The 25,745-nt window shown below is 42.7% G+C and overlaps 3 protein-coding genes and 1 long non-coding RNA gene across 4 annotated transcripts in view; 3 read left to right on the top strand and 1 right to left on the bottom strand.

Moving 5' to 3' along the window:
- ERGIC1 (endoplasmic reticulum-golgi intermediate compartment 1) overlaps positions 1 to 1,694 on the top strand; it is a 72,480-nt gene extending 70,786 nt beyond the window's left edge. Inside the window, exon 10 of the mRNA XM_081178795.1 lies at positions 1,524 to 1,694. Within this exon, the coding sequence (XP_081034921.1) occupies positions 1,524 to 1,631 (108 nt within the window). The 3' untranslated portion in view covers positions 1,632 to 1,694. The remainder of the gene's footprint in view (positions 1 to 1,523) is intronic.
- A 3,626-nt stretch (positions 1,695 to 5,320) lies between these two features.
- Positions 5,321 to 12,689, top strand: RPL26L1 (ribosomal protein L26 like 1). The gene is made up of 4 exons (XM_081179025.1): positions 5,321 to 5,445; positions 6,705 to 6,877; positions 8,055 to 8,195; positions 12,516 to 12,689. The coding sequence occupies exons 2-4, from the start codon at positions 6,710 to 6,712 to the stop codon at positions 12,642 to 12,644; spliced, it is 438 nt and encodes a 145-aa protein (XP_081035151.1). The 5' UTR covers positions 5,321 to 5,445; positions 6,705 to 6,709; the 3' UTR covers positions 12,645 to 12,689.
- A 2,320-nt stretch (positions 12,690 to 15,009) lies between these two features.
- The window catches only part of ATP6V0E1 (ATPase H+ transporting V0 subunit e1), a 12,981-nt gene continuing 2,245 nt past the window's right edge, over positions 15,010 to 25,745 (top strand). Inside the window, exons 1-3 of the mRNA XM_081179038.1 lie at positions 15,010 to 15,215; positions 17,698 to 17,745; positions 25,467 to 25,594. Coding sequence (XP_081035164.1) covers positions 15,112 to 15,215; positions 17,698 to 17,745; positions 25,467 to 25,560 — 246 coding nt within the window. The 5' untranslated portion in view covers positions 15,010 to 15,111 and the 3' untranslated portion in view covers positions 25,561 to 25,594. The remainder of the gene's footprint in view (positions 15,216 to 17,697; positions 17,746 to 25,466; positions 25,595 to 25,745) is intronic.
- LOC308578591 overlaps positions 17,753 to 25,745 on the bottom strand; it is a 13,380-nt gene continuing 5,387 nt past the window's right edge. Inside the window, exons 2-3 of the long non-coding RNA XR_014003997.1 lie at positions 19,441 to 19,561; positions 17,753 to 18,836 (exon numbers count right to left, since the gene is read on the bottom strand). This is a non-coding gene — a long non-coding RNA (uncharacterized lncRNA). The remainder of the gene's footprint in view (positions 18,837 to 19,440; positions 19,562 to 25,745) is intronic.

Below are 25,745 nucleotides of genomic sequence, written 5' to 3'. Positions count from 1 at the left end.
GGGACTTATTTTCAGGTAATGTGCACAGGATTGCAGTCTCAAAGGAGTAATTCCTTCCTGAATGTCTTGTTTCCCATCTGTCCAAAGTCTATTCTTCTTGAGTTTTACTGTGCCTAGAACATGATCCTTGACCTCCTGTTTCTTTATTTTGAGAATTTATTGAGCTTTTTTCTCACCTGGATTAACTCTGCTTATATTTTGCTACTTATCCATTTTAAATCTCACTTGTCCGGGGCGGGGAACTGTGGGTATCCCCCATCGGCCATAGCCAGCGTGGCCAAGGGATGGTAAGAGTTGCTGAGGTCCACAGGGAGATTCACCTTCGCCCTCTATTAAATGTAGCGGCTGAAGTGTTGGATTTGCCTTGAAACATAATCATTTCCCCATTTGGGAAATCTGAAAAAATTCCCAACATCAATCTGCTATGAAGGTGCTTGAGATAAGGACTGTATGGTGCTTTGCACACTAGAAACAGATAACTGATAAGGAAGTTAAGAAGATATGAGGGTTCAGTGTGCAGAAGAAGCCACAGAGTGGTGATTAAGCTCACAAGCTGGAGGAGGAGAGGGCAGAGGGTGAAGAAAGAGCAGTGAGTGGGGGTGGGGTGCACTTTCCCCATCCCCTGGGAAACTCAACAAACTTGCTGTACCTAGAACTGCGTGTGGAGAGTGCAGCTGAATGGGACACAGCTGTGGGTGGCCTGAGGAAGCACCATCCACCTTGGGCCTGCCCATAGAAAGCAAGTCTTGAAAGAGAGAGACTAGGGTGATGTCCGCTGTTTCCATGAACTCTTCTCATTGTGAGACGTTTGTGAGAGTTTGTTGGACCCTGGGCGAGAACCAGGAAAGAAATTCATCATAGGATCAGCACACCCGTCGCAAACACATCCAGTATACTAATAGTGAATTCATTCTCCAAATGCTGTTCCTAGGGCAGCTTCTAGGAGCCAAAAGTGCCCCAGGAGGAGCACAAAGTGCCCCCCACCAGAGGTACTACCCCTCCCCTAACGCCCCATAGTGGACTAGGTGGGCCATTTTACCTGATCCAGCAGGCTCACCTTACGTTCTTATGACAAAAGTTAAAGGGTAGAAAACGGAGGGTTGAGCCAAGAGTAGTGAGGATTTCTTTAGGGGTGTGATAACTAATAACAAGGTCACGTTTTTTTGGTCATGGTATTTATGCATAGGCTGTGGATCTGAATATGGGAAATGGGGTTCTTCTTCTTGTTCAGCTCTCTGAATGATCTTACACTTAGCTTTAGGTCTCTTCCTAGTTCAGTCAGTAGAGCATGAGACTGTTAATCTCAGGGTTGTGGGTTTGAGACCCACGTTGGGCAAAAGGCTCCTGCATTTCAGGCAGTTGGACTAGATGACCCTCGTGGTGCCTTCCAACTCTACAGTTCTACGATTCTATAGGCTGCCTGAAAATAGCTAAATGGAAACCAAGGAGGACCTCTGTACGCTTGAGGACCAACTTGATCTTCCCTACACCAACCCGTTTTTTTGTTTCTTTCAACATGTCAGATTTGTGCCATCGTTGGAGGAACCTTCACAGTGGCTGGGATTCTTGATTCCTGTATTTTCACTGCCTCTGAAGCCTGGAAGAAGATCCAGCTAGGGAAGATGCAGTAACAAAGCAACTCTCCTCCAGGTCCTGTGAGAAGAAGCAAAGAATAAAAACGTCACTGCTATCCATTTTCCTCCTTTGTATCGTTTTCCATTGGTACATGCCACTTTAATTAGTTAATTGAAGACTTTGTAAAAGAGCAAACAAATCTAGTAGAGCAATCCTAACAAGGGGCTGGGGAGGTATGGAACAGAGGACCCACCTGGTGTTACATCCAAAGATCTACCAGCCCTGAAACACACCTTTGGGGCTTTCTATGCCCTACTGCAATCGAAAGTACCATCAGTGGGAGATGACCATCTGCCTGGCATAGCTTGGAACTCAGCTATGGCAGAGCCCTGCCCCCAGCAACACTCCTCTCTGCTGTCAAAAGCCACTAGAGAGGAATCTATGCAGCATTCTAGCCCTCTCCCACTACTCTGCCAGCCATCAAAATGTAAGGTTCAGATTGCACTCTGTGTGTCTTGAAAGATGGCAGCATTGACAAGTGGGTGGGGCTTCCTACACTACATCCTCTGAAAATGATTTTTGTTGTAAAACCAAATCCTATGGATCTGACTAGTATAATTATTTTTAAATTCTCACAGGTGCTGGTCAAGGCGAAAACTAATTATGCAAAGTAGATTTTTCTTTTCAATCAAAATGGACAATCATGTTGTCTTTGACAAAAATTGTGCATGAAAAACCCTAGCCTGGATATTGAGATCATTCAGAACAACAGTAAAATAGAACAATCTATTTCTATTAATCTTCTGGGATGTTAAAATGGTTTCTCTTCTTTTCAGAAACTGAACAGTGTTAGCATTTATAGATGGCATAAGGCAGCAGGACAAAAGCAGAATGAATGAATTGAGAACTGCAATATGCAGCAGAAGATGATGATCACTATCTATTGCTGCATTTTTTTGTTACTTCCTTCTGCCTTTTGAAGCATTTACTACCCCTCCTGCCCAGGTTAGAATGTCTGGATTGAAAGAGGAGAGAATGAGGCACTCCAGTAACCTGGATGGATGAGCATAATTTTGAAAGACACAAATGCCAAGAACATAGGACTTGGCCCTCAGTATGTGGAATCCAAATCCTTGTACATATTTTTCAATTGTTTGCTTATCTTTAAAATTATTTTAGATTGCCAACATTTGCCAAGGAGGATAGGTACAGCCCTGTAAAAAACGAGACAAGGTTGCAGCACAGATGTTTTCTACAGGTGCATTTCAATCTTAAGTATAAAACAATTGTTTGTGTGTGCCTGCAATGATTGGGGGAAAGGCAGAAATACTGCTAGTAGTAGTTTTTAATATGCTGTTGACATTGAGAACTACAGCAAGATCTATAATTTCAATAGACCTCAAATAGTCCTTTGATATATGAATCAAGTGATAATTAGTTGCATGCTTTGTAAATTTTATATCACCTAGATATGAATGCACATTGGCTGTGTGTTCTCTAGGTTTTGCTGCACTTCTTAAAATAAACACTAAGAATTTCCATGTTACAGTTTGGGGGAGGGTATTTTGTTGCTGGAATAATGTGTGATCTTTTAAGGGTGACCTTTGAAAAATGTGGAAGTGTCATATCAAGACACTGTGACTAAATGACACAAATCTGCACATATTTACTTGGAAGTAAGTCTAATTGAATTCTATGGAGTTTACTTTTAGGTAAAAGGATACAGAATTACAGCAGGGATGGTGAATCTTTGACCCTCCAGGTGTTATTTGGCTACAACTCACATCATCCCCCACTAGCCATCTCTTTGGTGGTGGTGGTGGGGAGGGAGCCTGACCCAGGCCATGCCATTTGGTAGGGGATTTCATCTGATATTGGCAGCCGTGGCTAGCAGTACCTGGCCAGCCCTCCTGTCAACCTGCCAAGGCTCTTCACATCCTCCCTTTCTAGAGGGGATGCAAGGAGCTGGAAGAGCCTCACCGCTGCTGCTGCTTTCAGTGTGGTGGCACCACCACCACAACAAAAACTAAGCCAGGAGAGGGGCTGCCATGGCCACCATCACCAGGAAGAGGAAAAGGGGCAAGGTGAGGGGCCCCACATCGTGATTTGTCAGAGGTCCCACACCCCCCTATAGTGGGTTCACCTGGCTGGAGCTGACAAAAGTCCATCTGGAGGGCCACAGGTTACATCCCCCCAACCCGGGAATTACAGCCTTCATCTGCCCAGTATGTCTGTGTGAAAATTTCACTCTGCTATGGTGTTGGAAAGATAGCAAATTTTCTCTGATGGCAATTCTCACTGATTCCCCCCCTCCTCAACAGCCCTTTCTTCACTGATTTTGAATCCTTCATGCTTTTACAATGTTGATAAAACATCTTTAGAATTCCCCCTACCTTTCTTACGAAATGATTTGTTATATTGGTGTAAAACTGGATCTTGTAACCTCCTGTATCTTGTTTAATATTTGGATGGATTTTATACATTTTTTTTCCATTTGCAAAAATCAAATTGAAAATAATACATGAGTGTTCATTTCTGTCTCCCTGTGCCTTTCTTACATGGATATGAGGTTGGGTTTTTTCTGAGGACGAAAGTGTACTGTACCACTTTTCATCCAAATGCCACTTTTAACCCTCCCCCCCCCCCAATTCCACCAGCCCCTTCAAGTCTCTTCTGCTCTCACCAGAGGCCTAAAAGAACCTTCTCCCCCCCCCCCCGCCCACCCCATGTCATTTATTACAGATATGAGCCCCCTCCTTCCTGCCCCATTGTCCTTCGCTGTCCCTGCCTGTTGAACCAGCCAATGTTTACAGTGCAATGATCAGGACATAAGAAGAGCCTGCTGGATCAGGCCAATGACACACCTAGTCCAGCATCCTGTCCTCTCAGTGACCATGCCAGTGGGGAAACGACTGGGCCAAACATGCGCACAAGAGCACTTTCCCCTCCTGAGGTTCCAGCAACTGGTATTTGGAGGATTGCTGCCTCCAACTGTGGAGGATGATGGACTAGTGTAAATACAGTTATGGAGAAACTGTATAAAACCACAGCAATCCTTTTTTAATCGTGGCTACGGATCTCAAGGCCAGAAGTGCCCTGGACCTCTGTGAGGGCCTGCTGGAACCAAATTCACAAATTCATCACAGGCTGCCCAGATGCAGAAAGAGGGCAAGGGCTCCTGCCTGCCCTTCCAATAGTTGTGCAGAGGAGACAATACCTGTACTACTGGTAGGTGTAGTTTCTCATTGCAAGCTGCGGAGGCTGAAATCTCCCCTTCCCCGCAGACTTATTTAAATGGAAAGGAGCTTTGGTTCTCTTTTTGCATCTGGCCATCTCGCAGCTGCGAGGACAGCTACCACGGGCGAGGTGTGGGGCTCCTTTAGAAGTGTATGGGACGGCGGCTGCTTCAAGTGTGCAAAGATGGCAGGAGAACAAAATGTTTAGAAATCAAAGCGAGCGCAGAGCGCATACGAATACGCCACGCTGCTGGCGGGACATTTATCCGCTGGTCTCACAAGTTTTGTGTCCCCTGGCGGAAAGTGGGCTCAGCCCAGGAGCGGGACAGCCCTCGCATTCCCTGCAGCAGCGGACTTCAGGGTCTCCCTCCGCGCGCCTCGCTTCTCCGGACTGCAAAGTCCGCTCGCTCGAGGCACGGCAGTCAAAGCAAGCAGCGCCCAGCTGTCTGCACCGGCTCCTGCTGCAGTTTCCTCCGAAGGACGCGCGGGGGCGCCGGCCGTTTCTCCTGCGCTTCCGTTCCGTCGACGTTTCTCGGAAGCGTGTGGCGTTCTCGCGAGAGCTGAGGTCTCACCAGCACCGGCGGAAGTAGAATCAACCTCTCTTTCCGGGCGGCCATAGCCGAGGCAGCAGCGGGTAAGAATGAAAGGAGGATTGTAATCTGTTATCATCGGCCCACTGACGGCCGAGAGCCCGTTGCAGTTTACCGGGGAGCATGCGGGGTGGAGGGGGCGTCGCGGTGGTTCTTATATTTGAGGCGGGAGGAACCATTTTCTCCGTCGGATCTGCTCACCTCTTTCCGTGGCCGGTTTGGGGCCTGGGAATGCCTGGCAGTGGTGCGCTTCGCCCCATAATGCTCTCCGGTGGAAGTGCTGTCTGAGGAGGAGATGGGAGGGAGAAAGTGGATAGAAGGCCTGACGTTAGAACGTATTCCCAGGTTATAGGGACATAGACGGCTGGAGTGCTTTCTTTTCATCTGTTGCGCGGCTTCCTATATCCAGTAATGTGTCTGGATGCTTTTCCTTCCGCGTAATGCGGAGCCACATCTCCCAGCGTCAGGCTGATGGGAGTTGGAATCCAACGTCTGTAGGATCACAATTTACCTAAATGCTGATCTAACCTGATAAAGCTGTTCCGTGTGTGTCTTTGAGCCTGACTTTCCATACTACTGCTTATGTTCTCTCAGCGTTTTACTGGGGTATTGAGATGTTTAATTTTACTCCATCCCCGTCTCTTGGGAGTCTGCTGCTTGTCCCAATTATTTTAGTGCTGTAGATGCCACTGTTAAAAATCCTATACACACTTTTTTGGGCATAATGCACACTGAACATATCAAGAATTATTTCTCCTGATAACACATTGCTGCTGGTTTTCAGTTCAGCTGAGCAACTTGAACTTTTATTGTATGAGCGTGAATATAAGAGTAGAGCAGACATTGATTTATCGTGGCCAGAATATAGTCAATAATGACTAAGCCAGAATGCTCCTATACCAAATAAATTATTATATGGGCCTTAAGAAATATTGCGCTGAAAGCTTATAACTCCAGTGCTGTGAAAGAAACATTTTACAGGACATTAATAGAGTCCAAGTTATAACTGAGCTTTATATATGTCTTGTAAGCTTGGCATTCCAGTGTCGGGCTCACAACCCTGCACCCCCACAGCTCCAAATGTCTCAGACTTGTTTGTCTTAACTTTGTCAGGATATATCCAAAGTGCAAAAGTATCTTTGAGACCTTGGCTGCTAACATGTTTTTGAGTTTGGGGGTGCTCCTTTCCAATTATTATATTTTTTTGATAAATACTGTTTTATTGAGGAATGATTGGTAGTCATTTTTCCTCGCTAGACTTCAGTGTGAATAATTAGGTGTGCATGTTTTTTTCCTCCTCTAGTCAAAATGAAGTTCAATCCGTTTGTGACCTCAGACCGCAGCAAGAACCGCAAACGGCACTTCAATGCGCCATCTCACATTCGCAGGAAGATCATGTCTTCTCCCCTTTCCAAGGAGTTGAGGCAGAAATACAATGTCCGTTCTATGCCCATCCGAAAGGATGACGAAGTCCAAGTATGTGTTTTGAGTTATTGATTTCTTCTGCGAAGAATAATGGTTTTGTTTTCAACTAATAAAGGCAATAGACGTCAGCGAGGTAAATGGTTAGTTTTGAAAACAATTTCTAAGCAACATTTTGTGGGTTTCCTTATGCATCAAATACCACATTCTAAACTGCATGGAGATCAGGCCCCATTCACTCAGCAGCAATTTTAGGTGGTCACCTTTAATGCAATGTGTGGGTGCTGTCCCACATAAGAAGCTGTTTTATGCCAGTGTGTGGAAGCAAAAACAGCCAGTGTGTCTGCAGCATTTCAGATCAAGTGTGGTTTGGCTGATTGCCATACTATCAAAGCCCTTTAATTTCAATCAATTAAAATTGTGTAAGAGTCATGTCATGCAAACAAATGTCCAAATAGGTCAAACAGTGCTTAGTGAAAACCAGAATTGGAAACTGGTATGCAAACAAACTTCAAACTAGAATTTGTTAGCATTCATTGTTTGTGCCAGCCATAGTTTGCCAGATTTGGATGTCATGGTGGACCTATTACTTGCAACCAGGAAGAGGGAAATTAGCCAACATCAGGAAGAGGAAGGTGGCTGCGTTCCCATGGTACAATTCCAATGTCTGGTTTTTACAATCTGGGACTGTGGTCTGAAGTGAACCCTCAGGAGAAGAAAACTAACATAGTAGCATTGTGCTATGGAAAAAGAGCATAGTATGAAAGGCATCTTAATCGTCCGAGCTGTCTCCTTGTCTTTGGGATGAAGGTCAGTTATGACAACTTTATCCTCATAGGAATGGGAGGAATCGCTGGAACACTGGGAGTAATGCACAAGCAAGTCAATGAAGGTTTTAAGATTGCCTTTCAGCATATGGCTGGAAATGGTGCTTTTTTGGTGTGCAGGTTTATTTCTGTTCGAGTGAAAAAACAAATTCAGTTTTCAGATTAGCAATGTACTGTGGGTGTTTGCAATAAAAACTTTTTAATATAGTAAATATTTAATATTGTATCAGTCTTATTGTCCCTGAATCTAGTTTCCTGCCTGGCCTGTGTAAGAGAAAGTCTTTCCTGTGGCATTTTATTTAAGTCAATGCTTAGTGCATGAAATTCTCTGCTGTAGAAAGATGATTACGATACTGTGTATAACAATGACACCTGAGAATGTTAAATATCTTTTGTCTTTGTAGGTCGTCCGGGGTCATTACAAAGGGCAGCAGATCGGCAAGGTAGTCCAGGTATACAGAAAGAAGTATGTCATCTACATTGAACGTGTACAGCGTGAGAAAGCAAACGGCACAACTGTACACGTCGGCATTCACCCTAGCAAGGTAATCTTGGCTGAAATGGTATGCAAGGGAAATGCTCATGTTTCTTGAATTCTTCTGTTAAATAGAGTGCAATCCTGGTAGCTGTAGATAATTGGCATTAATTAGTTCTGCAATCAGAACTCTCTGGTTTCCCCAACAGCAGTTGTTAAACATGCATGATCATCAAGAAAAAGAGGCACTTCGGGAGACCAAAACTTGGAACAATCCAAGGATCTTTTTCAAAAGACAAAAACTTTCATATGTGGTGGTTAAAGAATGTAATCCATAGAAAAGTAGCTGTTACTTTATATTAACACTTTACAAGTAGTTAATATATACAGTCGTACCTTGGAAGTTGAACAGCTTAGTTCCTGAATGTTTTGGCTTCTGAATGTCGCAAATCCTGAAGTGACTGTTCTGGTTTGCAAACTATTTTTGGAAGCTGAATGTCTGTCAGGGCTTCTGCGGCTTCTGATTGGCGGCAGGAGCTTCCTGCAGTCAATCAGAAGCTGTGCTTCGGTTTTAGAACGTTTTGGAAGTCGAATGGACTTCTGGAACAGATTCTGTTCAACTTCCAAGGTACAACGGTACTTCATTTAGTGATTATAATGTTGAAGTCTATAGCGTTATAAAAAAATAGAGCATCATAATTGAGAGAACAAGGCATCTGACCTAGCCTAAGTTACGAACTTTACAAAGTTCCTGGGATATTAGAATTTTGATAACTAATTATAGAAAGTATAAATTTCAGTCAAAGATTAATGAAGCCTATTAGAGCATATCCAGAGGCATGATATAAAGCAGGCATATATCAAGGATTGTCTAGTATATGCTAAACCAGGAAAGACACTAGTGTAGGATGAAAATCAGCTTCAGCAGACTGGTTTTGAACTTCTAGCAGTACTGATTGGGGGTTGTGTGGAAGTTTTGGAACTTAAGACTTTCTGGCTCTTCAAGTTTGCTCTTGTTAATATGTTGAACATGTTTAGAACAAATAAAAGCATGTTAACTGTTCCTCTAGAAACACAGGGTAATTGCTGTGCTTTCTCAATATTTACTGATTGGGATTGTTGATTGCTCCAAAGAGTAGTGCTGATGATGAGGAGGTGCATCTGGGGCAGAAGCAGAACTTCCATAGCAGTAACACAATCCAGTCTAGTCTGCTCTGTCTCTGCATGACAGAATACCTCCTGATTCTTGTGTGGACAGGGACTGCATGAACTCACTCCAGATACGCTATTCCTGGAATATTTTAGCTGATTGATTCCATTTTCCCTAAGATTTGGGAAAGTGCAAATTGTGCCATCATTGTGCCGATGCTTGTTCTTCCATAGCAATTGCATCAAAGAAGTTCACTTTTTTCATCTCATTCAAATTCCAAGATGAGAGACTGGATGCTGTTGGGTCTGTTTGTTATAGCATTGAATTCAGACAAGATTTGAGAGAGTGATTGTTGGAAGGCCATATTGCCTGGAAGAGCACTGATGGCCTTGGCCATGGTGCTTTGATAAAATAAGTAGCTATCATCTACACATTTATATCAGTGGTGCAGGGATTTTGCTGGTTTCTGTTGCCATAATTTGAAGTGCTGGTTTTGACATCTAAAACACTTTGTTACATGGCCAGTGTGTACCTTGGAAATCTGCCTTTCTTCCTTTGCTTGATGGAGAGTTAATGAAGAGCTGCTTTCGTTTCCCCAAATACATGGGAAAAATACAAACAGTGAGGACATTGTCATGCTTATTGTCTGCATTCCACTTTTGGAATGTGAAATCAGTTTTGTTGTCAGAAATATGGTGGTGATCGAGGGTTGTGGGATGTATCATTATGCCTGTCAGACATGAAATTAATTTTCTTCCAAGAAAAAGCTGGCATGTTTATCACGCCTTGGTGAAATAGTTTGGGGGGAAATTAATAAGGAAAAAAGTGAGACATATCTGCATTGTTCCTTTGGCAATAAGACACTTTGCATCACGTTGAATGAAGTTTTAAGGCTTTGCTACAATTTAGATAAAAGTTGTTGTGGTATAGTGAGCCAGTGGGCTAGGGACTGGGAAAGAGGATCCCACTTAACCCTGAAGCTCAATTGGGTGACATTGGGCCTAACTTAGGTGGGTTACAAATGTGTTATGTTATCCTTTGCAGGCCTTACTCAAAGCAGCCACCATATATTGTATCTTGGCTGAAGCTTCTTCTTGCTCAGAAACAAGATTAGCTCTATGTATGTTATGCCAGTAAGAGTAGGATTTATTTTGAGAAAATTTAAACTGAGACTAGCACATAGCAAAAAGCTGACATTAGTGCCCTGTGTGCTGGTATTCTTTCATGCTGTAAAGTGAAGTAGGTAAGTCTTCCAGGTGTTTTCTCACATGAATATTGCCTTCTACCCAGTAATAGAGAAGCACTTAAATGAGCTCTCCTAGTTCTGAAATTTGACCTCTGCTCATAAAGCTCAGGGCATCCCTCCCATTTTCCAGTTTCCCTCCACTTCCCTCTTTCCACATCTGCAAATTTACCAAGTTGCAAGGTTAGACAGTGTGGGGGGGAGAAGGAAAAAACCCGTTGAGATTAAAGCCCAAAACTGTTTCCTCTGTGATTCATCTGGTAGAAGGAATAAAAATGAATAATTGTTAGGGTTCCTATAATTTTTAGGAACTAGAGAGTTCAAACATACTCAGAAGCAAATCCTCTTGGCTGCCATTTTCCCACTTCTCTTCCGTCTCCCTTCACCATGCTGCTTGATGAGCCTAGCCAATGGTACTGGCATACAAGAGAGCTGGAAGTGGTGGAGGAACTACCACCAAGTTGGAGAATTATTGGAAGAAGCCTGTATTTTTTCTGAGAATTCCTCAAAAATACTATTAAAATTGCCATACCAAGTAAGGATAAGCAGTGCTTGCATACTTCCAATTTATAGATACTTGAGGATGAACTATAAGAACTTTTATATTGAGTCATTAGACCAGAAACAATGTTTTTACTGCTTAGGTATCAGTACTGCAGTGTTATTACTCTAATGAAATTAGATGGAAAAATATCATCTGCATCTGAGTGGTGGGATGAAGCTAATCCCAAGCACCAATTAGGGTATTCGTGCATAATAACCAAATGTTACCTGAGGCCATTATGTTACTGTTGCTTTGATAAATTCTGGCTTCTGCAGCTTGAGAATGGGACGCTTGATGGATTTGCTCTCAGACAGAATGTGGTTCATTTTTCAGGGATTGTTTGGGCCACTGCTAAATTAACCCTTATTAATCCCTGACAGTTTTGCTGATTGTACATTGTTACGCTGGTTGTCTGGTCACATCTACTGACTGCCTTTTTGGTCAGATATTCCTGGGAGCCTAATGCTGATATCACCGGATAATTGGCTTGCTCCCTATTTAGTACAATTGCCTTTAAAAACCAACATTTCTTCTTAATGTTGTTGCTTTGCTTCAGTGCTCAGGAGATTTCATTTTTAAGCCATGTTCCTTGTTTTACAATAACCATAGTGCATAATTCTGCTCACCATACTTGCCATAGCAGTAGTGATGAGCCCTAGCTTTGTTCTTGACATTGGAAATGGGGAATGGGTAGGGTGGGGTATTACCCTGAGTTTTGTTGTGGTTCTTTAGATGTTTCAAGCATAACATGACAAACAAAAGCCCCAGTCCTTTGCTTGAGTTTGGAGCTGGAGTGACTGTTCCAAATTGTAACTTTAGAAGTGCTTATGGGTTCCCCCAGTCCACTCCCAAGTGACATTAATTGAGTTTCAGATGCGCAATGTGACTGTCATAACTTTGCATGAGTTATCATAATACTGAAATTATTCAACCCTTTTCTCCTTTCCATCAAATTCAGGAGTGACATTGAACATTTTGCCCAAGTGTCTGGTGTCAGTAATGGTCTGGATAAGGACTAATAAATTGAGGGTCAATCCAGACAATTGGTCGTATAGGGTGGTTCCATGAACAAGAGAAGTGGTGTTTGGCCTCTTTGGAATAGATTGCATTTCTTTCCTTTAAGGATCACACTTGTCACTTGGGAGTGGAATTAATGTATGGCAGCAATTTTCAGTTAACAGTCCCTGTTTTCTAGTTAGTTACAAATCAAAGCACTCAGAAGAGAGCCTTTGCTGTGCTGGTGTCCTGTTTGTGAAATTCCCTCTCTGAAGACACTGGCTGGTTATTTATTTTTGTTCTTGAGTTGTTCTACTGTAGACTTGATACTGTAGACTTGGGGGGAAAGTTTTATTTTTCATACTTTGTTTTTGTTCTCTGAGTTGCATTGACAAGTTTTTTGAGCAGAAAGATGGAATATAAATATTTTAATAAACTGTTTATTTTGACTCCCTAGGTGGTGATTACAAAACTAAAGCTGGACAAGGATCGTAAGAAAATATTGGAACGTAAAGCAAAGTCTCGCCAAGTTGGCAAAGAGAAAGGAAAGTACAAGGAGGAAACAATAGAGAAGATGCAAGAGTAAAATGGACTCTTTTGTGAAATCCATTAAAGTTTCAATAAAATCTAACCTGCAAGTGTTCTCATTTTGTATCTTAACATAAGACAGAGACAGCAACAGCATTAGGTAAGAATTGGCCTTCCTCTGCCAGCAGGAATTACAGAGCAAGATATCTAGCAGATTTTCCTTGGCAGGGAATTCAAATTTTACTCAGCATCTGTTTTGATCTTGCCTCTAAAAATAGATATATTCACTGCAGAAAATGTTGAAAGGATAGTCATGCCTGAATCATATTTCTCATTAAGAACATCTGAAACATTCAAATAGCTGTGGTCACATGCAAGCTCTAAGTCCAATTAAATGCAAAAATGGATTATTTTAAAAAGAATACAGCTTGCCACTACAATAAAAAAGCAGGGACACTCATGTGGAGTCCAATGGTTCAGTTTAGGGAGAAGCTAATAAATTACAGGCTTTTTGGCCTAGCAGCAATTCTGAATTAAATGGTGTCTATTAGAGTTATTAAGCATATAGAAAAACTGGTCTTATTGAGGAAGGGATTTGCATGCTTGAAACAGATTATAATAGGTATTCAGTTATATTGTTACCTTTAAAAATCATTTGTCAGTAGGCCTGGCCCTGGAGGGTGTAAAGAAGGCTTATAACAAAGGTTCTCAAGTAAAAACAACGGTTGCATGGAACCTCTTGGTTAAACAGCAGGAAACAATGGGGAGGAATAAATTGATAGTTTTCATAACAATGAGAAGCAGTGTGATCCCCCACTTTATAAATTATTCATATATGATTGGAGTTGGTGTTGAGCTGTAAGTTTTGGGAGAATACCAAGTGATTCAGGATACCAAACAACTTTCCAGCCAGAGTGAATGGGCAGCAAAATGGCAGATGAAATTCAGTATAAGCAAGCATAAACTGACACATACAGTGGTACCTCGCAAGACGAATGCCTCGCAAGACGAAAAACGCACAAGACGAAAAAGTTTTCCGGTTTTTGAGTCGTTCCGCAAGACGAATTTCCCTATGGGCTTGCTTCGCAAGACAAAACGTCTTGCGAGTTTGTTTCCTTTTTCTTAAAGCCGCTAAGCCGTTAATAGCCACATAGCCGTTAATAGCCGTGCTTCGCAAGACGAAAAAACCGCAAGACGAAGAGACTCGCGGAACGGATTAATTTCGTCTTGCGAGGCACCACTATACTAGAACAACAACAGCAAAACCACAACCCCTTCACTTACATGTTGAAGGCTTTACTGGCTGCAGTTAGCTAGAGAATTATCTTGGTCGTGGTGGATAGCTCAGTGAAAACCTTTTGCAACACACATGATAGAAGGTTAAGCGGGTGTCACAGAAGAATTCCACGCATGCAATCCAACTGGTGCCTTGTTGTTCACAGAAGGGCATTTGAGCCAGCAAATACCTCTGGTAACCAGACATTGGGGATTCTATTACCATTATTTGCACCGCCTAAATATATTCTAAAACTGGGAAAAGTGAAACCAAAATGATGCACCTGGACAAGAAAGCGAAATACTTGGGTTTTTAATTTGAGGGGTGAGGATTGCATCATTTTGTAAATTGGACATAGGGCAAAAATTGATAAACTGTCCTAAAAACTAAAATCCACAGTGGCCCAATGAAATAAATTGCAAATTAAGACAAACCCTAAGAATGAAAATCAACTTCTTGGGAGTTATGTTTAGCCTGGAGAAGAGATTTAGAGATGCTATGATGATAGCCATATTCAAATATCTATAGGGCTGTCAAAAGTTTGAAAGGAGATTCTAAGTGTTAAGCGTTAGGATGAGCTATTTGACCGTGGAACGCACTCGAAAGGTGGTGGATTCCTCTTTTTAAACAGGTTGGATGGCCATCTGTCAGGGATTCTTTGGTTGTGATTCCTGCACTGCAGGGGATTTGGGTAGATTAATTTTGGGATCCCTTTCGACTCAACAATTCTGAGATTCCTTTAAAAGTAGTAGGTCTTCCGAGCAAATTTGTTTGGATTGGTAGTGTTAAACTTGAGCGACCTTGTAACGAACGAAGTGGCGCTAGGCATGGGTGATAACAAGGCGCAGCACTGGGGCGGGAGGGAGAGAAAGCGGTTTGCTGAAGCTGTGCATGCGGGAGGCGACACAGAATAAGGACATGGGCGGCCGCAGTTCCGAAGGGAACGTGGTTCGTACAGAGAGCGCGTAGGGCGCGGGGAGCTTCCACGGGCACAGCAGGCCGCCGAGAGAGCGCATGCGCAACCCTCGCTCGCATCCGGATTCGCTCGCTGCCCAAAGTGGGCGGGGAAAAGGAGGGAGAGCCTCCTCACGTGCGCCGTCCCCTCACGCTGCGGGAGCCCCTGATTGGTTGGTGCTCCCCGGAGAGGGCGTGACTTGCGAGGTGGCGTAGAAATCGGCCATAGTGGAGGCGGCGGCGGAGGTCGGAGCTCCGTAGTCGGCGGAGGGAGGGAGCGAGCAAGAGTTCGGCCATGGCGTACGGCGGCCTCGCGGTGCCCATCACCGTCATGAGCGTGTTCTGGGCGGTGGTCGGCGGCGTCGTGCCGTGGTTTGTGCCCAAGGGGCCTAACCGGGGGTAAGTGCCCGGAGGCTTCGTGAGGGGATGGGACGTTCTCGGCAAGGGAGACCGGTGGCGGGCGGCCCTTTTCGAGGAGGCCTGGCTGCCCCAACCAGCCGCCCGTGGGAGCTTGAAGTGCTCTGGCTACACCTCCGCCTCCGTCTGCCTAATAGCCGTTTTCCTGGCCTGGGAGGGGAGCAAACGCGTTTTTTTCACAGTTCGCAGTTTTACACGGCCTGTTGTTCAACGTTCTCGGAGGATGCGGCGCAGTGAGCAACTGCCGTCGCGCAACCCCAGCTGCGGCCTTCCTCTCTTTCTCCTTGTGCCTCCTCTTCCTGTTCCTTTTTGTTTTCTCTCCCACCTCCACCCCGCTTCCCGTAGCAGCGCCGGCCCTGCCAGCCTTTCTGGGAGCTGCTGTGCGGCACTGGCACTTCGTGAGTGGCAGGTGTCAATTCAGAAGTAGCTACACCTGCGAAGCGGCTGGAGTTCCCTTGGGATTTCCCAGCGTCGATCCCCTTTTGTTTTAGTACCCATCCCGTGTTAAGTTACCCTGTTTCAAATGAAGCAGCCCCCGAGTCAAATGCACTGTTTTGCGTTATCTCTTGAAACGGAATATTGTTTGAGATATTCTGGGAATAGCTGCTTTGTAAAAGAGGGGTCAGATGTCACAGTCATTTTCACAACCATGTCGCAGTCTTGTGACAATTTATCTTTTCCGTCTGCTGTGTGTAACTCTTTCCCCTAATTCGAGGACTATGAGGTGGATGAGCTAGTTCCGTTTGTATTTAATCCATTAACCAAACTGCTGAATTCCTAACTGCATTCTGGTTGTTCATCCTGGAGGTTTTCTTTGTGATTTGAAATAAGATTTTCCTATTGAACCACATTTTCCTCTCTGATAATTTCTTCTTCCAGTGCCATTGAGGATTTTCTTTCTTTCTACATTTCCATTACTGGTGCTGAATGTCCAGCTAGGATTACCAGCAACAGTACTAGTTTATTTCTTTGAAATGTATAAATAGTGTTTCAGCAAAAACTTACAAAACAGTGAATGATAACGTATGGGGCAGGGAGGCAGTTAGACCTAAGAGAGAGCAGCACAATAACACCCAATTAGCAGTAGGTGTCTTGACATCTAAGTTGCATTATGAGTCGGGTTTAAGAAGTGGGCCTGAACAGTGTGTTTCTGGCATAAGCCATAATTGATGCTAAGATTGAAATTAGCTTCCATAGCTAGAGATTGTCAACGTTTTCCTTTCTAAACAGGAAAAATCAATTGTGTGGCCTGCATTTCTGAAAACACTTTCCCACTCAATGTTCCTGGCTTTACAACATTTATTGAGGCAGGGGGGATTTCCTCCCCACATACTTAACAAGCTTGAAATGATTTTTTCACTGCATTCTCTTTGTCTTGAATTAGTGATTCAACCATATAATGAAATGTGAGCAGAACTAAGTGCAGCTCAGCTCAGTGCTGCATTTTATGCTTTTAAGGTGTTGGTTAGATACACCAGAGTAAAAAGTGTTCCCTTTTAATACATATCCCATGTTCGCTACATAGGCAAGAGGCCTAGGCAGTAGTATCCAAGCACCCAACTTGTGATATCTATTTTGAATTTATATTTATTCATGCAAAGGTTTCATCTCCTGTCCTGATTTGAAGACCTACTTCTCTTAGTGGCCTATATTGTTTTTAGCATTGGTACTAACAGCCTCTTACTTTGTAAACAGGGTGCTCTAAATCCTTGGTGGGTCAGAATCTAGCACTGGTGGGTTAAGGACAGGACAACAGACTTGGGTGCAAATATTTTGACAGATGGTGCTTTAGGATCATATTTATTAAAATATTTATGGCCTGCCTTATATGCATTGATCTCAGGGCAGGATACACAATGCATTTAAAACAATCATTCAGTTATATAGGTTCAAAATACGTTGCTTAAAATAGGAGAGAGGAAAAAATTAAACCCGAGTTTCTTATGGTGCTCATTAATCTTACATGATACTGAATTTCACAACTGGGATCACGGAGTAAGCAGAACCTTGAGAATTGATTCTAAACAATTATATGTGTTATCTGAAACTACAGGTGTGGGGTAGCTTTAATTTACTGCGAGTACTGTAATGACCAAGAGACTTGAGTTGTGAACCTAGAAATCACTAGTTCAGGTATTACCTTGAACTTACTAGATGGCACCTAGCAATCTACCGTCTCTCAGTCCCCCCACTCCCCCATCTTCAATGTAGGGAGAGTCCTGACCTACCTGACATGGTGGTTGTGAGGATTCCTGATATGAAAATAATCTTGGTATGTATGAAGCACCTTAGAATGTTCAAGTATTATTGTTATTGCAATAGATTTACATTGAATCATCCTCTGTCTGCATGTGTAAAAAACTGAGAAACTATTCAGCTGTGTTTCTTTTCTTTTGTCCAAAGAAAGTCTGTAAATATTGCTTCCATTTTGTCAACCATTTCTTTCTTCCCCCTCTTTCTACAGTGTTATTAACACAATGTTGGTGACATGTGCTATCTGCTGCTACCTCTTGTAAGTATCCATTTTTCTCCTTTCAGTCCAGATGTAGCCAAATCTTTGATAGCACAAAACTACAATGCCTTTTTTATTTTAGTAACCTGGCTGGGTGTCTGATGTGATTGGCTGATTTGCAAAAATATGAACATACTATGTAGGATAAAGAACTTTATATAGTTCTCTGATGTAAATCAATTGTTAGTTCTTAACCAGGGTATCATAAATGATGGGAACATTAAGTTTTCTATAATAGAGTTGACTGTACATGAGTCTTTTGGGATGCAGAAATTGAAGTCTTATCACCCTTCTGATTTCTGTGCTGTTTAATACTTAATAGTTGTGCTTCCTCCTTTTCTAGGAAATGTGTTTAAACCATTTCTGGTTCCTGTATTTCTGCTTTAAAATGACTTTTCGGAGTATTGCTAAGACAGTAAACCATAACAAAATTTTCAGCCTAGTTTTACCAGCTAACAGGCTCCTGGTTCAGCAATGCAGCTTATCCACATGGGAGTAAACTGATCTTCTGTACTAACAGGAAGCTAGTCAGCTAGAATACCATTGTGTAGTGCTAGTTTAATCTGAAGAATTTGCCTCTGCTTTTGCTTACACAAAGTCTAGATTGATCATCTTGCAGTGTTTACAGTCAGCATGCTTCCATCAAGAACTGCCTTGCTTTAGCTAGACTACCCTGGGTTATAGGCCTGTTTGTGTTTGGTTTGGTTTAGTGCTAGGGCAAGCAAGTTTTGTGCAAGTACATCCTGCTTGTTTATGGTTCAACAAACCCAAAGACTCATGGATGTGAAGCTGTGACCTGGCTAACTTAAAAATGCATCACACCAGGGTGTCTTTGTTTTTCCTTTGTTTTATTCAAAGCACAAATATAGATGCATGTAGGCAGTAAAAAGTTCTGACAACTTAAGGTTAGTCACTTACAGGCATGGACGTTTTCTCTTTTTTGCTAAGCAGGTAGATCAAAAAGCTATTTTATCCCAAAATTCCTTGTTATGATTAAACATCCTGTCAAATACATGACTTTGACAATACTTTCTGCATGGACATCCAGCCATAAAGAGTTCTAGAAAGCAGTTGTCGTGGTGGTATGTTGTCTGGGAAAGAAGGAAGAAGGGGTTGTTACTAAACCAGGAAAAAGGTGGGTAAACACATAGACCTGGTGTCAGCACCCAATATAGTGAAGCGTTTGCTGGGGCCTAAGCCATCACAGCAAAGCTGTTGCTTTGCCCTCCCCCTCCTCAGCTCCTCCTACCACCTGGGCCTCAGGCAGTAGTGATTCCACAGTGGAGAACCTCTCCTTCTGCTTGTTAACTTGTTGTGAGCTGGTGGCTTTGGCAGCAGCCATGACACTATAGTAGACTACAGTAGAGCTTGTAGAACTGTAGTAGAGCTTGCCTCCTGGCCTATTACAGAGCTATTGGCATGGGAGTGAATAGTATTGCTCATGGAGAGGAGCTGGTGGCTGCCCCTTAACCATGTGCTCTCAAGGAAACTTGCCTGGCAGTGCCAGGTGAGTGTAAGCTGGCAGCTGCAGCACTTCTGCCACCTGGGGTCCCAAGTGACAGCACATAAGCCTCCCTAAGACCCCCCCCCCACCAGCCCAAAAAAGTGGAGCTAGGATTCAGTACATAGCAAATACAGCAGTCAGAACTAGCTACGAGGTACAACTGTGTAAGTGATACTAAAATTTCAGAATACCTGACTCAGATAGTATCATGAGACTTCCAACATCTTAACCCACATGAGAGCTTCCTGTGTTGTTGGGATCAAGGGCTGAGTGCTGACCTTGCAGTACAGAAGCTATACAGTTCCTAGATCCCTGGGAAGAGGGAAGAATAATAGTTATTTATTTATTTATTTATTTATACATACATACATACATACATACATACATACATACCCCACCCATCTGGCTGGGTTTCCCCAGCCACTCTGGTTGGCTTCCAACAGAATATTAAAAACATGATAAAACATCAAACATTAAAAACTTCCCTAAACGGGACTGCCTTCAGATGTCTTCTAAAAGTCAGATAGTTGTTTATTTCCTTGACATCTGATGGGAGGGCATTCCACAGGGCGGGTGCCACTGCCGAGAAGGTAGTGTTGTACCACTCTGAGGAATGTAACTCTGAGGTGATTAGAGGTCTCCCTGCGCCCTTAAATTAGTTTCCAATACAGTGGTACCTCGGTTTACAGCCAGTCCAGTTTACAAATTTTTCAGTTTACGAACTCCGCAAACCCGGAAAGAGTGTCCTGGTTTGCGAACTTTACCTCCGTCTATGACCGGAATCCGAATGATGGAAGGGCACCGGAGGCGGGAGGCCTCATTGGGGAAAGGGCAATTCAGTTTACGACCGGTTTCAGTTTACAACTGAACGGATTAAGGTCGTAAACCAAGGTACCACTGTACAATACTTTAGAAGTGTAGGCGGGGCCTAAGTGTCATGGTGCGCAGGGCTTTTTGCAATATTCCCTTTGTGTAAATAGGGTCATCTTTACAAAAAAAGAGAAAGAATCCAGGTCTACAAAGCTACAATATAGTACCTGTAGCTCTGTGGAACTAGTTTTTTCTTTTCTTTTTAAAAACTGTTTATAGGATTAAGGTGAAAAGTAAGAGGTTTGAGGAAAAAACGAGATGGGATGGAGATAAGGAGTCAAGGGAGGAACACTGAGATCCTTTTGAGCGAACTCCTTTTTAAAATCTTTTTCTTCCCCACCCATCCATGTGTTTTCTTTATGAATCTGATACCAGCTAAATCAATACCACTATGTATGTGGTGGGAACAGCTTGGTGCTCATATATAGCTTCAGGGTAATTTTCCACAGTTGTAAAAACATACGAGGGCTGCCCATTGCACTTCCATGGCTTCGTACAAATTTATCATAGGCTTTGATAAACAGTGTCCGCATTCACAACACCAAGTGAGAAAATAGCATCTTACAATGTGGGACATGATTACAACTGGACTTCCATGGGAGTGGCTTTGGGCTTAGTTTGCATCTTCACAGAGCCCCACTTAGGAGTAAGCACTGCTGCTTGCTGAGAGGTGACCATGTTGCATACACTTTCAAGGAATAAAAATCAAAACCACTAGAATGCCTATATTGCGCAAATCTAATTGAAAAAACACATAAACGTAATAGGCTGTATAATAACAATTGTAAAGTTATTTAACTACTTCTCAAAATTAGATACAGCTTATCATAATGTCAAAATCAACATCGTGACATAACATACTAAAATGTAGCTTATTCAGTTGACCACCGAGTCCACAGAGGTTTTTTTACACTTTCAAGGAAACAATGGCTAGCTCTATCTTCCTCCTCCTTGGAACCTAAGCTAGATTAAATGCTATTATAACTGCCTTCAATAGCCACCATGGGCTACATATGTGAATGGCAGTACAACAAATGGATCTTGTCATCTGACATTCCAAACATAACTTCTTCTTGTTTTTAAAATAGTACTGCACTGCTCAAACAAACCCTGTATCAGTCATTATATGTTTTGATTCAATAAGGAGTGTAGGGCGAGGACATAAATGGGCCCTGGTCAACCGTTTTAATTATCTTCTGTAAATCTAAAAATTACAGCATGCAATGATGCAGAAAGGTGTCTTCTCAATAGAGTAGAAGGAAGGGAAGCTCCATATATAAAGCTTCTGTTGATATCTAGGCTTCCTTTTGACTTGGGCCTCCCTTGTCCTTGTGAACAATCAGAATTGGTGAAGGTGACATCAGTATGGTGCAGAATTCCTAAGTTGTAGAGCCAGATAAGCTGGCCCTGCCTAACAGTAGAAGTTCAGCGGTTCTTCCTCTGCTTCCCAAGCAAGAGCAGTACATCTTCTCCTTCACCTCTTTAGCTATGTATTTCAGCTCAGTTTCTGCACATCTATTCTGTAGGTTAACACCAAATGCTAATCCTTATTTTCAAGGGAGATTTAGAATGCAATTATGTTAACTGATTTTCTCCCCCAAATAATTATGTGTGGCTACTATTTCATAATAAAATCTCCATATTTCTGCTATTTTGGAACAGGTGGGAAGCGTGACATCCAAAATCAATGGTAATTGTGAATGGCAGTGCTTTTGGCAACACTGAGATGTTACTAATGTAGCATATGCATTTTGCATATGTCTTCGTTGCTACTGTTGTAATAGTTTTTTTCATTACATATCCTTCATATGTATTGATGGGCAAAATGTTTTATGGCAGTCTTGGCAAAGAGCACAACTTTGTGGTTCTCTCATTCGTCAGTTCTTGGGACCTCCTCCCATCAAAGATAAAACAAAATCTGAATCTGGGTGCTGATCATTAAGGCTGCCTTGTAATTTCTGTCTTGAGTAATTTTCTGGCAAGGTTGCTTTTGAAAATGAAACGGCATTCAGTTTGTACCTGGTAGCACAGCTCTGGGTAGGTGAATTCTGTATTCAGAGTGCACTTGTAACTTGTTTGCTTTCATCATGTATACAGTGGTACCTCGGGTTACATACGCTTCAGGTTACAGACGCTTCAGGTTACAGACTCCGCTAACCCAGAAATAGTACCTCGGGTTAAGAACTTTGCTTCAGGATGAGAACAGAAATCGTGCTCTGGCAGCACAGCAGCAGCGGGAGGCCCCATTAGCTAAAGTGGTCTTCAGGTTAAGAACAGCTTCAGGTTAAGAACGGACCTCTGGAACAAATTAAGTACTTAACCTGAGGTACCACTGTACTAGAAATGGGATGCAAAATCTGTATCCCCTTTGGATGTGGTTGGACTACAACTCCCATTGTCCCTGACAGCTTGTTGGGGCTGATGAGAACTGGAGTCCAGCAACATCTGGAGAGCCATATGTTAACTACTCTGTACTAGATAACGGTGAGGATACCATTGGAAAATATTGTAATGGGCTTACCTGAAATCTGCAGGAATCAGTACTACTGTGGCCCGAAACTGCCCTATGCTTGCTGCACAAAACATCCATTTTTGGTTTAGGCATGACTAACTTGCATGCTGGGGAGTGTCTTAACCTCCACCAGGAAAGAAGCTGTGGCTAAGGTTTGTGGGAGCTCCATTATTAATCTGGAAACAGGATAGATTGCCTCTTGGTAACATGATAGAATACATATAGTTGCTGTACAGATTGCCCTGTTATGTGTTTGTTTTCTGCTGTTATAGTACCTTATTTTTTGATTTTCAAATTTTGGGGCAATTTGGGTTGTGTCGAACTAAGTCGTACTCAGAGTGGACTCATTCAAATTAATGAACCTAAGTTAGTCATGCCTATTAACTTCAGTTGGTCCACTCTGCGTAAGACTAGCATTGGATACAACCCTTTGTAATAACTTATCAAAAATAAATCTGATTATCATTTGAAAAGGCCAAATATCAGGCACCACAAGGAGAGTTTATTTCAACCTATGGCATCCTGATAAACCTATAGGAGCGTATGTGTTCTTTCTGTTTTCAAAATGTCTACTTTCAGGGAACCCTTTTCACATTGACATGCCTGTCACAGAACCTTGTGTGTAACTGAGAATACGTTCCACACTCCATTGGAGCAGGAAACTAACTGGCTGTGCTTTTTGGTCTTTGCTGTTACCCCTTGAGAACTGAGCATGTGCCATAGAATGCCTTCATAACTGTTTGTGGCTGTACACTGTGGAGGAAGATTGGTAACAGCAGAGAAGCTGCCTTTCAGAAAATCTTCTGCCCTTTGTTGATTGCTTCTGAAGAACCCTATGGGTTCTCTGGGACACAGTGTGAAAAGTGCTGACCTATAGCACGCTCTAAGCAGAGCAAACAGTAAGCAAACAAGCAAAGATGTATGCTGGTTATATCAAGAGAAAGAGACAGTGTATAATATACACACTGCAACGTAACTATTTGATATGGGTTAAGCTTCCTTCTGGTCACAAATATGTCAGTTGGGACTCTAAACATGAGTAATCATATCTGTAGAATAATGGGCGGATAGCTCAGTTGGTTGGAGTGTGGTGCTCATAATGCCAAGGTTGCAGGTTCAAACCCTGTATAGGACAGCTGCAGTATTCCTGCATTGCAGAGGGTTAGACTAGATGGTCCTCAGGATCCCTTCCAACTCTACAATTCTGTGATTACATGATTTCAAGGGAAACTACTGGGATCAAAGAGGATGTCATCCTATATCTGTAGCAATCCATGATGAAAATGCTAGATTTTGCCAGGAGTCCTGTTAGTAATCAGTGTTGAAAGTGTGCATTCATTTTGCTGTGGCTGTTTAATCTGTAAAATTAAGAGCAGTACTGAAATTTGACCAATGAACTCTGAATAGGATTAATCCTGTATTGCTTGTCTCTGTCTACTATGGCTTTTCCTTCCCTCTCCCAGCTGACCTGCGTTTCATTCTCTGGTCGAAGCATCCAGGTTTGTGTGGAATTTTCCATGACTGCCTAAGCACTCTGCATCTGTAGCAGCTCACATTACAAAGCCGCTTTGCTCTTCCTCCTCCTTCTATAGCATTCTAGAATTAGCAGTTAGATGTGCCTGTGTGTTCACAAAATGTTTTGTGCACCGAATATTTAGCTACACAGTAACGTTGTACAAATTAAAGAGATTCTTAAGCCCTTTCTTATTTGCCGTTGTTAACATACCAAATATGTAACCCAGAAATAAATGTGTTGCAGTTTTCTAAGTGTTTTCCGTGCTACAAGATGTATTGTGTCCTACTGGGGCATCGAGTCCTCCTGCTTCGCAAATATTGTCACTGCTCTGAGAAGTATGCATTTTGTTCTATAGCCATTGCTAGTAGCTTCACAAACTCTTAAAAGACATTCTGTGTTAGGTTGTCATAAAAGATACATGGGTAGAAGACTTAAGCTTTTATAAGTATAACATTGATGCAAAAATCCCCTGACGCTTGTCTCCTGCACCTAATGTATGTCCACTAGCAATGTCAATGTCTAAACAAGACACACCAACCCTGTGAAACTACAATTAGAGCAAGAGAAATGATGGGTCTGACAAATAGGGCTGCCGAGTGACTGTATTTTTAGGTTGCCCTTTAATATTGGAAGAAACCAGTCAGACCTGCAACAAAATGTTACCCTTTGGAGTGTTCATGTTCAGTCAGTCGTGCCCTTCTCCATACTTAATTCCATTACTCCTCACATCCAGTTTTCCAATTGCCTCTTGTCATTCAGCATTCTGTGTTCAGCATGCTCTGTTCTTATTAGGTTGTTTTACCGGGTTGCAAACCTTCTGGTTTATCCAGGCCTGCTCATATGCCCCTTTTATGTGTGGAAGGTGCCTTTGGCTACATAAACAGCACTCGCCTCTGAACATGAGAACTAGAGGGAACCAGTAGGTCCCGGCATCAAAATGTGGAGTGCTTGTTTAAGGTTCAAGTCTTTCCACTCCATCCCGTCCCTCCCCCTGGCTTTCTGTCTTGTCTCCCCCAACAGTCAGTCAGCATTCTTTGCCCACAAAGCTGTCCTCATTGGACTGGTTTTTCTTCCTCGAGGTGTAGTGAACACTCTGGTGCACAGCCCCAGCTACATAGAAATCTTGGATGTCTCCTTTGATTTCTATGAGTAGTTTTCTGTTCCATCACTGGGAAAATTTAAAAAAATAACTTCTCAGAGTGATCCTGGAAATTGCCTATCTAGACACTAGATTTAATTAACTGTTGCCATTCTATCTCTTCCTTGGGTATCCTGATAAATTTTAGTCATTCTGTTAATAGTCTGCTCTTGTCTTGCAGCTGGCTGATTGCAATCCTGGCTCAGCTGAACCCTCTCTTTGGACCACAGTTAAAAAGTGAAGTAATTACATATCTAAGGTACCACTGGCCTTAACCGATGTGCTCTTCTACTGCAGTTTGTGGACTGGGTAAATATTGCCACTTTTAAAATTATTTATTACATTTACATCCCACTTTTCCTCCAAGGAGTTCAAGTTGGTGGACATGGTTCACCTCCTCCCATTTTATCTTCACAGCAACCCTGTAAGGGTTACAGTGAGTATTTTCTTTTAAACCCAT

Source organism: Podarcis bocagei, assembly GCF_964188305.1.
Source record: "Podarcis bocagei genome assembly, chromosome: 2".
Taxonomy (NCBI): Eukaryota; Metazoa; Chordata; class Lepidosauria; order Squamata; family Lacertidae; genus Podarcis; species Podarcis bocagei.
This window is presented reverse-complemented; position numbering and strand designations above follow the sequence as displayed.

Coding starts and splice junctions, on each gene's coding strand:
- RPL26L1 (XM_081179025.1), top strand. CDS start 6,710: ATGAAGTTCAATCCGTTTGTGACCTCAGACCGCAGCAAGAACCGCAAA. Junction 6,878..8,054: donor GAAAGGATGACGAAGTCCAA/GTATGTGTTTTG, acceptor TTGTCTTTGTAG/GTCGTCCGGGGTCATTACAA. Junction 8,196..12,515: donor TCGGCATTCACCCTAGCAAG/GTAATCTTGGCT, acceptor TTGACTCCCTAG/GTGGTGATTACAAAACTAAA.